We start from the raw sequence: 13,106 nt of genomic DNA on the forward strand, positions 1-13,106 counted from the left end.
AGAGAATCCTCCTCTCCTGCTCTTCCCCCACAGGCCATGGGCAGCGAGCTCCAGTCCAAGAAGTTCCTGCTCAGTGAGGCCGAGCAGAACCTGCAGAGGACCAAGACGTGCTCCAACACCCTGGCCAGCAAGTTCCAGGAGCACTGCCCCGACATCGAGCGCCAGGAGGCCGAGCTCTACAAGCTCAACCAGCGCTTCAACAACCTCAGCAAGCAGATTGACCACAGGTGAGAGCACGGGGCTGGGAGCTGGGATGGCTGCTGGGGAGGTGGAACCACGCTGGAAATAGAGGAGGCACAGCAGCATGGTCCTGGGATGGAGGAGTTGCAGAAGGGATTCCAGGGAGGTCTGAGGAGGAAGAGGGAGAGGTTGCTGGCATGTGGTGCCTGGGTAGAGCTGGGAAAACAAAGATTGTTGTAACAGAGGTGCCAAGAGAACAACCTGGCTCAAATCCATGTCGTAGGGACCAGGGGAGGTGGGATGGGTTAAGAGGTGTCTGCAGCAGACACAGGAGATGGGACAGGACTGAAGCTGAGCTGGTTTCCCCCACAGAACACAAACCCTGCAGAAAGCAAAAAGTGCCTACTCCAACTACCGCACCAACTACGACAAGGTGAACCAGTTCCTGTGCAACATCCCCAACTACGAGCCCCAGGAGACTGACAACATCCAACAAGTGGAGATGAAGCTCAAGAACCAAGCGGTAATTCCCAGAGCCACAGGGAGAGAAGAGGGAGCAAAACTGAAAGAAACAGATCTTAGATAGCTGCTGGACATCAAACAGAAAAATAGAAATGTTTATTAGATTTATTTTTGTGCTCTAAGGTCCCGCGGTCCTCTTGTGCCTTGTTCACACAAAGCAGGGCTGCTCAGGGAGGTTGGAATTCTCAGGGTTGTGAATTTAATGGTAACCCCCAAAAAGGCTGAAGGATGCATTTGGATGTTGTGTTGCCTCTGACCTGTATCTCTGTGCACCCAGGCACTGCTCAATGACATTGCAAGCAAGGAACAGGAGGTGCAGAAGGTCTCTGCCACAGCTCAGCAGTACCAGCAGGCAGTGAAGGTAAGGACTGAAATTCTGCCCGAGACACTAAAGCCCATCTCATTCCATCCCCTGCCATGGGCAGGGACACCTCCTGCTGTCCCAGGTTGCTCCAGCCTGGCCTTGGGCACTGCCAGGGACCCAGGGGCAGCCACAGCTGCTCTGGGCACCCTGTGCCAGGACCAATTCCTGCCCAATATCCCATCCATCCCTGCCCTCTGGCAGTGGGAGCCATTCCCTGTGTCCTGTCCCTCCATCCCTTGTCCCCAGTCCCTCTGCAGCTCTCCTGGAGCCCCTTCAGGCCCTGGCAGGGGCTCTGAGGTGTCCCTGGAGCTCTGCCAGCCTGGCTCCAGAGCAGAGGGTGGGGGTTTGTGGCCTTCCCAAAAAACAGATCAAGGGGTGAAGTTGTTAAAGCCAGGGCAGCTTAGGAGAAGCTGTGTGTGAAGGGGATGCAGCAGTTTCACATTTCTCCTGGGAATGTCTTTGCACAGGATTACGAGCTGGAGGCTGAGAAGCTGAGATCCATCCTGGACCTGGAGAACGGCCGCAATGGCTACACCAGCAAGAAGCCCAGGCTGCAGTCCCCAGCTGCCAAAGTGAAGGAGGAGGTGAGCAAGGGCTGGCCAGAGCAGAGCCAAAGCAGAGGGCAGCTCATGGGACCATTGGGGGTCTGCAAATATCTGCATTTACTGTGGGGACCTTGGTCCCACAGGGAACCACAGGGAATCAGAAGGAAGGGATTTTTCATCTTTTTTTTGAACTGGGCTGGCCAGAATGAAGGAGGGAAAATGCTGGATTTAACACTTTTGGAAGGGAAAACAAGGAGAAAAGCCAAAAGCCTGGAAGTTTTTCCTTTCTCTAGACTTTCAGAGAGATTTTACCACCAAAGACAGAAATACTTACAGTGAGATGAGGCCACAAGCTACTCACACTTATGCAGGATCTGTTTGCTACCTGACTCAAACCCATCCTGCCTAGAGAGGCAGACAAAACCACCTGGTTCTTCCTCAGCTTCCTCACCTGGTCTTACTTCACCTGTTTTTGCTTATCTTGAGTAGAAAAATCGCAGCATGACCATGAGTGTGTCTGTGCTTAAGAATCCCTCTCCCCCCCACAAAACTCAGCAGTTCACTGCTGAAGGTGTTTAGAGGAGCACCCAGAGCTACCAGTTTAGAACCTGTTTTTTCTGGCCTTCTCAAGCTCTTCCCAACACGTTTTTGCTCTGCAGGAAGCTGTTCTGGCAGCCAAATACACAGAAGTGAACGCTGTGAACAAGCAGAGGCTGCAGAACCTGGAGTTTGCCCAGAGCCTCCTGCGGCAGGTGAGTGACCACAGGAGCAAGGGGATGCTGAGGGGACACACCTGCAGGACCCAGGGACACCTGTGAATGGCACATGTGGGGCTCTGCCAATACAGGCTGAACTGGGAACAAGTCTAGCTGGTATCTTGTCCCCCTAAATCAATAATCAGCAGACACTTAAATCACACAAACCAACCCCCAGTCACATTGCCAACTCATCCTAGGAAGCTCCATATAGTTTTTAACTCTCTTTTTGCCATTCTGTGGCAGATTTAGTGTCCCTTGTGGCTCAGAGCTTGGTTCTAACAGCAGCAGGCGTTGCAGAAAGGATTTCTCAGGCTGGGAACCCACAGAGAGGTCTGTTTGCAAATGCTCCCTGCTCAGGGTTTGCCACAGCTCAGCTCCCTCCTGTTGCTTTGTTGGAGGCTCCGATCTCCTGGGCTGGGTCAGGAATGGCCAGCAGGACCAGGGCAGTGATTGTCCCTCTGTGCTGGCCCTGCTGAGGCACTTGGAGTTCTGTGTCCAGTTCTGGGCCCTTCATGAAAAGAAGGACATGGAATCACTGGAGTGTGTCCAGGGAAGGGAACAGAGCTGGGAAGGAGCTGGAGCACCAGGAGGGGCTGAGGGAGCTGGGAAGGGGCTCAGCCTGGAGCAAAGGAGGCTCAGGGGGGCCCTTGTGGCTCTGCACAGCTCCTGACAGGAGGGGACAGCTGGGGAGTTGGGCTCTGCTCCCAGAGCAGGGACAGGAGGAGAGGGAACGGCCTCAAGTGCCAGGAGAAGGTCAGGTTAAACATCAAGAGAAATTTCTTCACTGAACTGGTGGTCAGACCTTGGAAGGGGCTGCCCAGAGAGTGGTGGATGTGTTCCACCATTCCTGGAGGTGTCCAAGGAACAACTGGACGTGACACTCCATGCTCTGGGCTGGGTGGCAAGGTGGAGATCAGTCGCAGGTTGGACTTGATGATCTTGGAGGTTTTTTCCAACCTAAATGAGTCCATGATTCTGTGATGATAAGCACCAAAAGTGTGATTAACTGGATTTTTTTGGACTAATTTTTTTTGATCCTTTTGCCAACAACAGCAGCCAGATATTCAGGTGACACAAGACTTTGCCCAGACCAGAAAGTCTGTAAGGCCTGTGGAAGAAGTCTGGAAGTTGAAGAAAGAGCTTGAGGATGAGACTCAGCGTCGGCAACAGCTCGAGGCAGAGATTGAAGCCATTCAGAACAACATTGTCCACCTGCAAAACCAGAAGCCCCAAGAAACTCTGGTGAAGAAGGAACTGGTGAAGAAGGTGCCTGACCCCCAGCTGGAGGAGAGTTTCCACAGACTGCAGCAAAACCTGGCAGAGGAGCAGCGCAAGAACCAGGCGCTCCAGGACGAGCTGGAGGCTCTGAAAATCCGGCTGCGAGTCCTGGAGCACGAGAAGAGGGAAGGAGGGCAGGAGTACATAGTGAAAGAGGTGCTGAGGATTGAACAAGATAAGGCTCAAGCTGCTGAAATCCTGAAGCTCAAAGAGGAACTGGAAGAGCTCAGGAGGCAGGAAGGAACCAGGGAGAGTGAAGTCATCCTCTTGCGCCAGCAAATTGCTGTGCTGTCCAGCGAGAAGAACAAAGAGCAGGAGAAGGTGACGGAGAAGGAGGTGCTGAAGCTGCAGAACGATCCCCAGCTGGAGATGGAATTCCGGATGTTGCAGGAGACCAAGGAGAGGGAGAGCGCCCTTCGGCAGAAGCACGAGGAAGAGCTCAGCTTCCTCCAGGAAAAGCTCAAGCGTCTGGAGAAGGAGCGGGCCATCGCCGAGGGCAAAATCACCGTCAAGGAGGTGCTGAAGGTGGAGAAGGATTTGGCCATTGAGAGGGAGGTGAACGAGCTCCGGCGCCAGTACGAAGATGAGAAGTCCAAGGGCCGTTCCAACGAGCGGGAAAAGGCTGAGCTGCTCAGGAAGATCCAGCTGCTGGAGGAGGAGAACTCCAAGGTGGTTGTGCAGGAGAAGGTGCGTGAGATTGTGCGCCCAGACCCCAAGGCTGAGAATGAAGTTGCCAACCTTCGCTTGGAGCTGGTAGAGCAGGAGAGGAGGTACCGCGGTGGGGACGAACAGCTGAAGAGCTGCCAGAATGAGCTGGCTGCTCTGAAGAACAGAGGGCCCCTGGTGGAAGTCAAAGAAGTCATTAAGGAGGTCATTAAGTACAAGAATGATCCAGAAACTGAAAAGGAGCTACAGCGACTCCGGGAGGAAATCATAGAGAGGACCGGAGCTATCGAAAGAGCTGACCTGGAGATCTACCAGCTGAAACAAGAGATACAAGCTTTGAAAGACACCAAACCTCAAGTGCAAATGAAGGAAGTTGTTCAAGAAATCCTCCAGTTTCGGGAAGACCCCAAGACTAGAGAGGAGGTAGAGTCGCTGCGAGTGCAGCTGGCAGACGAACAAATGAAGCACATTGACCTGGAGAGGGAACGGCTTCTCCAAGAAGAAAAAGTAAGACTGAAGGAGGAAGAACTTTCCCAGGTGAAGGAGAAGGTGGTCCAGCAGGAAGTAGTGAAGTATGAGCAGGATCCTGCCTTGAAAGCTGAGGTGAACTCCTTCTCGCAGAGCATCGAGAGCGAACTGAAGCAGATCGACGGGCTCCGTGAGGAGCTGCGCAAGCTGCAGAGGAGACGCTCCGAGCTGGAGCGGCAGCTGGAGGAGCTGGAGAAGGAGAGACAGGCCCGCAGGGAGGCCGAGCTGGAGGTGCAGAGGCTCAGGATCCGGCTGAACGAGCTGGAAGAACAGGAAAGAGAAACGACAGAACGAGTGACTGTGAAACAGAAAGTGATCCTTCAGCAAGATCCCCAGCAGGAGAAGGAGCACTCCCTCCTCAAGCTGGAGTTAGAAGAAGAGAAGCACCGCAGGCAAGTCCTGCAAACTGAGCTAGAAGCCCTGAGAAAGAAGCTCCTTTCTTTGGAGAAGATGGAGGTGAAGGAGAAAGTGGTCTTTTCAGAGAGTGTCCAAGTGGACAAAGGAGACACGGAGTACGAGATTCAAAAGCTGAAGAGCAACCTGGAGGAAGAAAGTAGGCGCAAGAGGGAGCTGGATGCAGATATCAACCGCCTGGAAACCAGGCTGTCCGAGGTGGAATTCAACAACTCCAAGTCATCAAAGGAACTAGACTTGTTAAGGGAGGAAAACCACAAGCTCCACCTCGAGAAACAGAACCTACTCATGGAAACAAGGAGACTGCAGTCAGAGATTGAACTCACCGCAACAGAAGCTCAGGATCTGAGAAACATGACCCACGTGGACAGTGGGATAAACCTGGACTCCAGGTTCCAAGCTTTGGAAAGAGAGTTAGAGGATCTGAAGCAGTTATCCAGAGAAAAAGATGCAGAGATTGAGCAACTTCAGAATCGCCTGAAGACAGTGGCTATCAAGAGGGAGCAGCGGGAGAACCACCTGAGGCGCTCCATCGTGGTCATCGACCCCGACACCGGGAAAGAGATGTCTCCAGAGGAAGCTCACGTGTTTGGCCTCATTGAATGGAGCCTGTTTGTCAAACTGAAGAGCCAGGAATGTGACTGGGAGGAGATCTCAATAAAGGGTCCCAACGGGGAATCGTCTGTGATCCTGGACAGGAAGTCTGGCAGGGAGTTCTCCATCGAGGACGCCCTGAAGAGCGGGAGGCTCACGGCGGCCCAGTACGACAGTTACCTCAACAAGGAGATGTCCATCCAGGAGCTGGCAGTCTTGGTGTCCGGAAGCAACTACACAGCGCTCGCTCCACTCTAGAAACTTCACTTCAAGAGCAGCCAGTGAGAGCTGCAGCACCTTGCAGACACTCAGATCACTGCAAAGCCTCGCCCTCCTCCGCCTCTTCCAAACCGCTACAGCCTCTGCCCCGGCCATGCTACGCAGCCACTCCGCTTGTTGTCACACACTGCAGAAACACCGCCCGTAGTGGAAAACATCTGCCAACCTCCTGAAACCCCTCTTCCTCTCTGCCTACCAGAAAACAAGAGAAAGCCTTAGGACAGTGAAGTGCCTTAAGTCCAAAAGACTCAGTAGAACCTGCAGTTTCCTCAACTCCAACTCACATAGTCGTGCACGAAGCTGTGTCAGGAGAGAGACTGAAGGTCCAGGTGAGTCCGAGGTGACCAGCAGGAGCTGGTTACATCAGCTGCATGGTGATAAGCCAGACAGTCCCACTGTGGACAACTGACTCAATGATGGGCTCATCCTCTGAGAAAACCAGCTCTGTGGAAACCAAGGTTTCAGCCCAGAATCACCACGCCAAGACTCACCACCACCATTTGTTCACCTCTGTGCCTGTGCTGCTGGGGAAGAATGAAGGTATATTTTGATGGCACCAGCCACTGATCCAGGAGGAGCATTCACACACCCCAGAGGTCAAGGAAAAGGACATGAAGAGATGGCAGAACCACCAGACACAAGGGGTTGTGCACAGCATGCAGGGGAATCCAATGCAGAGGGCCTCCCACAGGCAGCTCCTTCACTCGTGGTTACAAGCTGTTAGTGCTGGTGTTTTCCTGGATGGAGTTACATGCAGCTACATGTTTCATTTACTTGTGTAAGGGAATGGGGAATAGAGGGGAATTCTATTTATAGTACAAAATAAAAATGCAGTGGTTCCAATCAGAAGGTGTTTGGTTTTCATTAATTATGGCAGCCTCCTGATCTTTGGGTGTACAAGAAGATGCCATTCAGGAGTCAGAATTAAAACACTAAGATACTCATTTTAGCTGTTGGCTCTTTTCCAAGGGGAAATTGCTGGAGCAGCATTGAAGCTGGAACTAATGAGCAGCAATGGATGGGAGTGAAGTGCACTGAAGAATGGGAGTGACTGCAGAACAGTGGATTTCACTGGGATGGTACCTTTGAGAGCCCATTCACTCCCTTTTGCCCCAATTTCAGCTAATCCCAAACCCTGGGGAGCTCTGATGTCCACAGAAGCATCATAAGCATTCCCTGCTTATCCCTGCTGGCTCTGGGGATTAACTCCACTATTTTACCTTGGTGTGACTGAAGGGATCAGGGAGGATCTCACTGGTCCTGCAGGGTCTGAGCCCCACATGTCCTTTCCAGCAGAGGCCAACTTCAACCATTAGGAACAGAGGGAATGAGAAGAAACATTCCTACCCAAGCAACAGCTGTAACACAGCTGCCATTCACTCACCACACGGGAGACTTTAAAAGAGTCAATAATTCATTACTCACTCACAGATGAGCATCCAAGCTGCAATAGAAATTCTTGGGAGCAAAGTCAGGGAACTAGAGGTAAGGAGATGGGGAAAAAAGCGTTTTGGAAAGTTTGAAACAATTTATTGAGTTGTTCTGTACAAGATTAACATTTTTCATACCACCCCCACCATCTTCAGCAAGACAGTGCCAACACACACATAAAAAAAAATAGAATAGTAAACTGCAGCTCTTACAGCCAAAAGGAACTGCCATCCCCAGGTAAGTGCCATGGGAGCCTATCCCTCCCCATTCCATCCTGGAAGCGCTGCAAGTTGCCTCCCCAAGGCAGAGGTGCCAGCCTGGCTCCCCATCAGCTGCTCTGCGTGGGCCTGCCTTGCTGCCACTCTGCTCCACACCACTCACTCACTCACTATAGCATGTAAAGAAAAAATATCCCACAGAATTTCCACCACATAAACGTTTCCCTGAGGCAAGAGGCTTCGCTAAATTCCTAGAAGGAGAGATTCTGCACACGGGGGCTTCCCAGCAGAAGCATTCAAGTGAAAGCAAAGAGAGGGAGGAGAACCAGTACCTCAGGTCACTCACTGAGAGCCCCTGTCCTGCCAGGAGTCCCAAGCTTTCAGCTCCCAGGGCAAGGTGAAGGTGCCAAGCACCGCTCAGGATGAGGCCTTCAACAGGAACCACACGACATGCACTGCTCAGAGTCCAACAAGAAATGCTGTGCTTCCTTTGACCCACACCAGTTCTGTCTTTGGCTCTTCTGCTACAACCTAGGTATTTTCTGTAAACAGACTTGAAATCTGAGCTGTGTCCATTAATTTGAAATACAATCAACTCACTGATCTCGGGCAGTTATGTATCAGCTGAAATTGAAAACAGTCATTCTCAGATCTTAACAAAAACCAGAGGAAACTAAAGCAGACATTTGCTGGCATCCTGGGCTCAGCATCCTTCCCCAAAGCTCAAGGAGGAAGCTGCAAGCTTTTCCTTGGAATACCAGTAAATTCTACATGGATCAGCACTACCCCTGCACAACTGGGACGTGGCTGGGGGGCCTGAGAGAAGACAGACTGGGCAGAGCAGGAAACCAAACCTCAGAAAGCTCAGGTGGAGCCCCAGCCTGCCCTTAGCCTGAAAGGGGGTGCACAGGGGGAGTATTTAGCTCTGAAGTGAAAAATGGACAAGAGAAGACACCCCCAGACTGTAGCTGGTCCCGGTCCCTGCAGCTGTGCTGAGCACATGATCCTGGTGCAGGCACCACTGAGGTGCTTTTCTCTGGAATTCATTGGACAGGTCGTGACCTTGGTTCATCTCACTCATTCCCTCTGCCCACCAAATTGATCCTAACTCACAACCCTAGGAAAGAATGGCTTTAGGGGAGGGCCTGGGACCCACCTGCACAGACTGGGATGGGAACTGGTGCTCCTGCTGGATTTGGGACTGTGCTCAGTCACCAGGTCACCACTCAAGTCCAGACAGTGCAGCTTTTTTTTTTTTTTTCTTCTGATGTGCAACCATAAAAAGCTCTATTAAATAAACCAGAATACATTTTAAATACAGAATGATTAAAAAAGGGTTGAGGAGCACACAAAATAGGGCTGAAATGTGTGTCACTAGTCCATTCTTGCTCCACCATAAAAGGCACTGGAATTATGTCTTCCCATCCATGTGACATGCTAAGAGGTGTCCCATTCAATCCAATGCATTCGATGGCAATGAGGATAAAACTGAGCAGGAAAAAAGCATCCCTTTGGAGGGAAAAAAATCCAAAAACTCAAAAGAAGTAGAATTCTAAAAGTCGATGACTGCATCTAAAAATGTCTTTAGTCTCTAGAGAGTCTTCCTTCTCCTCCAGAGGGGAACATCAGGTGGTTCCTCAGATTCACCACACAGGAAATGTTAAATCCTCCAATGAAGTGTAGCACAGTTTTATAGTACAATTGGAAAGTTCCTCAAATGTCTTCAAGAAAGCACTGGCAGTGCTAGAATTATCCAAGTATATCCAAAGCAGAAGAAAGAAGCACCTTTCATACCCTCCACAGGGAGACCAAGGAGGTAACTGGACTTGGAGGTACTTGGCAGCTACAGACACAGGAGGGTGGGAATCCACTGCAGGACCAGCCCAGCCTCCCTGAGAGTTCCAGCTCCTGCCAGTGCCAGGGAATGCAGGAAGGGCAGCAGCAATGAACAGTGCTACAAAAGGCTCCTCTCATCAGGGCATGGCTCCAGGTGGCCCCAGGTGTGGGGCTCAGCTCTGAAAGCCTCTGAGCAGATGCCCCGATGAGTTCCTTGTTGCAGTTCAGTCTCTCCAGTTGTCATAAAAAAAAGAAATAGGAAAAAAAAGGAAAAAAAAAAAAAAAGAAATCAAAAGACACAGCTGGTATCCAAAGTCCATGAGCTGTTCCTCTGGGTTTTATCCTATGGGTGCTGGAGCTCCCCTCCTTGCAGGCGTCACAACTTGCGCTGCTGTGCATTGGACCCTTTGCCGTGAAGCTGAGAAGCATCTGAAAGAAAATAAAACAGCTGGGAAGGGGCTCAGCACCCCCCAAAGGGCAGCTGGGACAGCCAGGCCTCTGCACAGAGTTTGGAAAGACCTACAGACCTACTCCTCCTTCCCAGCACCAAGAGAAGAAGAGGATGTGCTTGGAGACATCTCTGCCCTGGAGCAGCCTCTGAGGAAGGGACAAGGGAAGCACTGAGGGTCCCCTGTGGGCTCCCAGCAGAAGCCCCAGGCACAATCCCAGCTGCCAGGGAGCTCCTCAGCCTGTGCCCTTCTCTAAATCCCCCCTGCCACACCTCCCCCTCCAGGAATCCCAAAACACATGCTGTGGTTGCCTTGCCCCTAAGGTGGTTGGAAATAACCTGTTGTACATTTTTGCTGTTGTAATCACAGAATCACTGAGGTTGGAAAAGACTTCCAAGAGCATGGAATCCAACCTGTGACCCATCCCCAGCTTGTCCCCAGCCCAGAGCACTGAGTGCTGTGTCCAGGCCTTCCTTGGACACCTCCAGGGATGGGGACTCCAAACCTTCCTGGACAGCCCCTGCCAATGCCTGACCACCATTTCCATACAGAAACTCCTCCTGATGTCCAACCTAAACTTCCCCCTGTCTCCTCTTGTCCTGTCACTGGTTGTGTGGGAGAAGAGGCCAACCCCTCACCTAGAAACCCCTTTTAGCTAGGGCTTTAAGTGCTTTATTGATTATTTTTTTGAACTATTTAATTAGGTGCTTTTTAAATGAAGGCTTTAGGTGCCCACTGATAGCAACAGGATCCATAGGAATCTCACCACTGATGGAACAGAAAGGAATGGATGTGGAGGACAAGAGAAAATGCACTAAAGAGAGAAAAAGGAAGGAAGTTTAAGGAAGCAGAAGTTTTCCAGGAGCAATCAACACCACTTCAGACTGTGAAGGACAAATGGGAGCACTGAGACGTGCAGCTAAGCAGCAGTGGCACCCAGCAGTGCAGCAGCAGCCTCTCCTCCAGGCCAACAACAGCTCCTCTGCATGCAAGAGCTCAGCCCAGCACATCCCATCTCCACATTCCCAGCACAAGGAACCTCCACCAGCAACACAAGCACCAACCACACACAGGCAAGCACTGGATGCTCTTTGCTCAGAGGCTGTTGGATGTACATGGACATAAAAGCACTTTTATTTAAGGCATCAACGTTTCCTTGCACTTGCAGCAACCTCCCAGGCAGCTCCAGTGCTCAGACACAGCAATGCAGCTGTGGGCAGGTGTTGGCACAGCCAAACACAGCTGGTGCCACAAAACACAGGAATTCATTTTAAGGTTATGGGAGTCACTTAAATATCTGCTGTGTTCTCCTCCAAAACACCAGAACTGGGAATGTTCCAAGAGATGGCAGCACCAGGCTCCATCCCCAATCTTTAAGTGAAAACACCAAGTGAGAAAGGAGGTCCTTGCTGAGCTGGATCCGTGGTCAATTCTCCTTCACTTATTCCCAGTGGTCTTTTGTCTTCTGGCCCTGCACCCTGCTGAAGAATTCATCAAAAAATTCTTCTGTTATAAGCCCTCTGAACAACAGTGATCACTCTGAACTCCCTAAACTAAAGGGACAAAGAGCTGCTCCTCAGTGACATGGAATAAACTCCACAAGCCATGTGCTATGTCTGATCTCATTCCAGAAGTGTGATTTACAAACAGGAAGGAAGGTTCTGTCCCACCAGTGATCACTGCCAGGACCTTCTTTATCTCTGCCACACCAGCATGGCACAACCCACATCAAACTTAACCAGAGGAAACAAACCAAACCAACTCTTTGCAGTTTCCTGAGAGCACAACACACTCTTCCTTCTCCAGCCAACAAGCACCGTGCTCAGCACTCAAGGGCTTTTGATTCCATGACTCCTCCAGGAGGTTACATGGTTATCCATGCACACAGCACAGGGCCAGGCTAGCACCCCTAAATCAGGCTCACTTAGCCCAGGAAGGTCATCCCAGCAGGAGCAGGTCCAAGATAATGGCACTGAACTGCACCAAAGTGCTAAAGAACACACCCAAGAAAGCAGAAATGGGAATTATCAGGGGAATAAGCAGATCCCTGGAGCAGGTAAGAATGATCTGCTGGCACTGAATTTCAATTTTCCTTACTTCTCTTCTTTGGAAAACTCCTGTTTTATGCATCACTTCTGCAGGCATGAAACTGGGGCAGGAACAGGCTTAACTGCCAAATCCTCACGTTGTGAGCAGCAAGAGGAGCAATCTGCATTTACACTACAAACTTGTTGTGAAGGAGATGCTGGCAATTAACTCAGTGCACAGACACAAGACAGTCTGGTCTGACACATTTTATGTAGGCCACCAGGAACAAAACTCCCCAGAGCTGGAATATTCATTCCAGGGCAGTCCTGGCAGGCTGTGCAAACAGGCACAGCTTTCATCCTGGCAGGATAATTCAGAGTATCTGCAGGAAGCAACACTTGCTGTAAGCACTGAGGACTCATCATTCCAGAAACCACAGAATCCCAGGATGGTTTGTCAGGAAGGGACCTCAAAGCCCATCTTATTCCACCCCCTGCCATGGCAGGGACACCTTCCACTATCCAGGCTGCTCCCAGCCTTGCCCAGGGATGCAGGGGCAGCCCCAGCTGCTCTGGGCACCCTGTGCCAGGGCCTGCCCACCCTCACAGCCAAGAATTTCTTCCTAATCATGGAATGGTTTGGGTTGGAAGGGACCTTAAAGCCCATCTTATTCCACCCCCTGCCATGGCAGGGACAGCTTCCAGCAGAGCAGGTTTCCCCCAGCCCCTCACTGTGTACCTCAGAGAGGCATTAGAGACAAGCACAGAGCTGGAAAACATGGAAACCCCTTTGGCTGCAGCCCTGGATCTGCTGAGATAGAGGGAGACTCACGAGGCAGAAGGACAAACACATCTGAGAAGTTACCTGGCAAACTCTGTGGTAAGTGAGTGGCCAGGGCAGAGTGTGGGAGTGGCGCTGCGTGGTGGGGGCTGGAGTGCAAACCAGCCAGAAGACCTAGAGAGAAAAACAAAGAGAGGACAGGGAAAAAGGAACAAATACACATCCAAGACAGAATG

General features: G+C 51.3%; 2 protein-coding genes across 8 annotated transcripts in view; one reads left to right on the forward strand and one right to left on the reverse strand.

Moving 5' to 3' along the window:
* The window catches only part of PPL (periplakin), a 28,824-nt gene extending 21,858 nt beyond the window's left edge, over positions 1-6,966 (forward strand). Inside the window, exons 17-22 of the mRNA XM_064726043.1 lie at positions 34-227; positions 553-703; positions 980-1,063; positions 1,534-1,650; positions 2,271-2,363; positions 3,423-6,966. Coding sequence (XP_064582113.1) covers positions 34-227; positions 553-703; positions 980-1,063; positions 1,534-1,650; positions 2,271-2,363; positions 3,423-6,107 — 3,324 coding nt within the window. The 3' untranslated portion in view covers positions 6,108-6,966. The remainder of the gene's footprint in view (positions 1-33; positions 228-552; positions 704-979; positions 1,064-1,533; positions 1,651-2,270; positions 2,364-3,422) is intronic.
* Positions 6,967-7,645: 679 nt separating this feature from the next.
* Positions 7,646-13,106, reverse strand: part of UBN1 (ubinuclein 1) — a 29,873-nt gene continuing 24,412 nt past the window's right edge. For 4 of the 7 annotated variants that reach the window (XM_064725449.1, XM_064725447.1, XM_064725443.1 and 1 more), the window contains one exon: positions 11,550-13,044. In XM_064725449.1, coding sequence (XP_064581519.1) covers positions 12,830-13,044 — 215 coding nt within the window. In that variant the 3' untranslated portion in view covers positions 11,550-12,829. The other 3 variants (XM_064725444.1, XM_064725446.1, XM_064725448.1) reach the window with 3 other exon arrangements.

This window comes from Zonotrichia leucophrys, chromosome 14, assembly GCF_028769735.1.
Source record: "Zonotrichia leucophrys gambelii isolate GWCS_2022_RI chromosome 14, RI_Zleu_2.0, whole genome shotgun sequence".
Taxonomy (NCBI): domain Eukaryota; kingdom Metazoa; phylum Chordata; class Aves; order Passeriformes; family Passerellidae; genus Zonotrichia; species Zonotrichia leucophrys.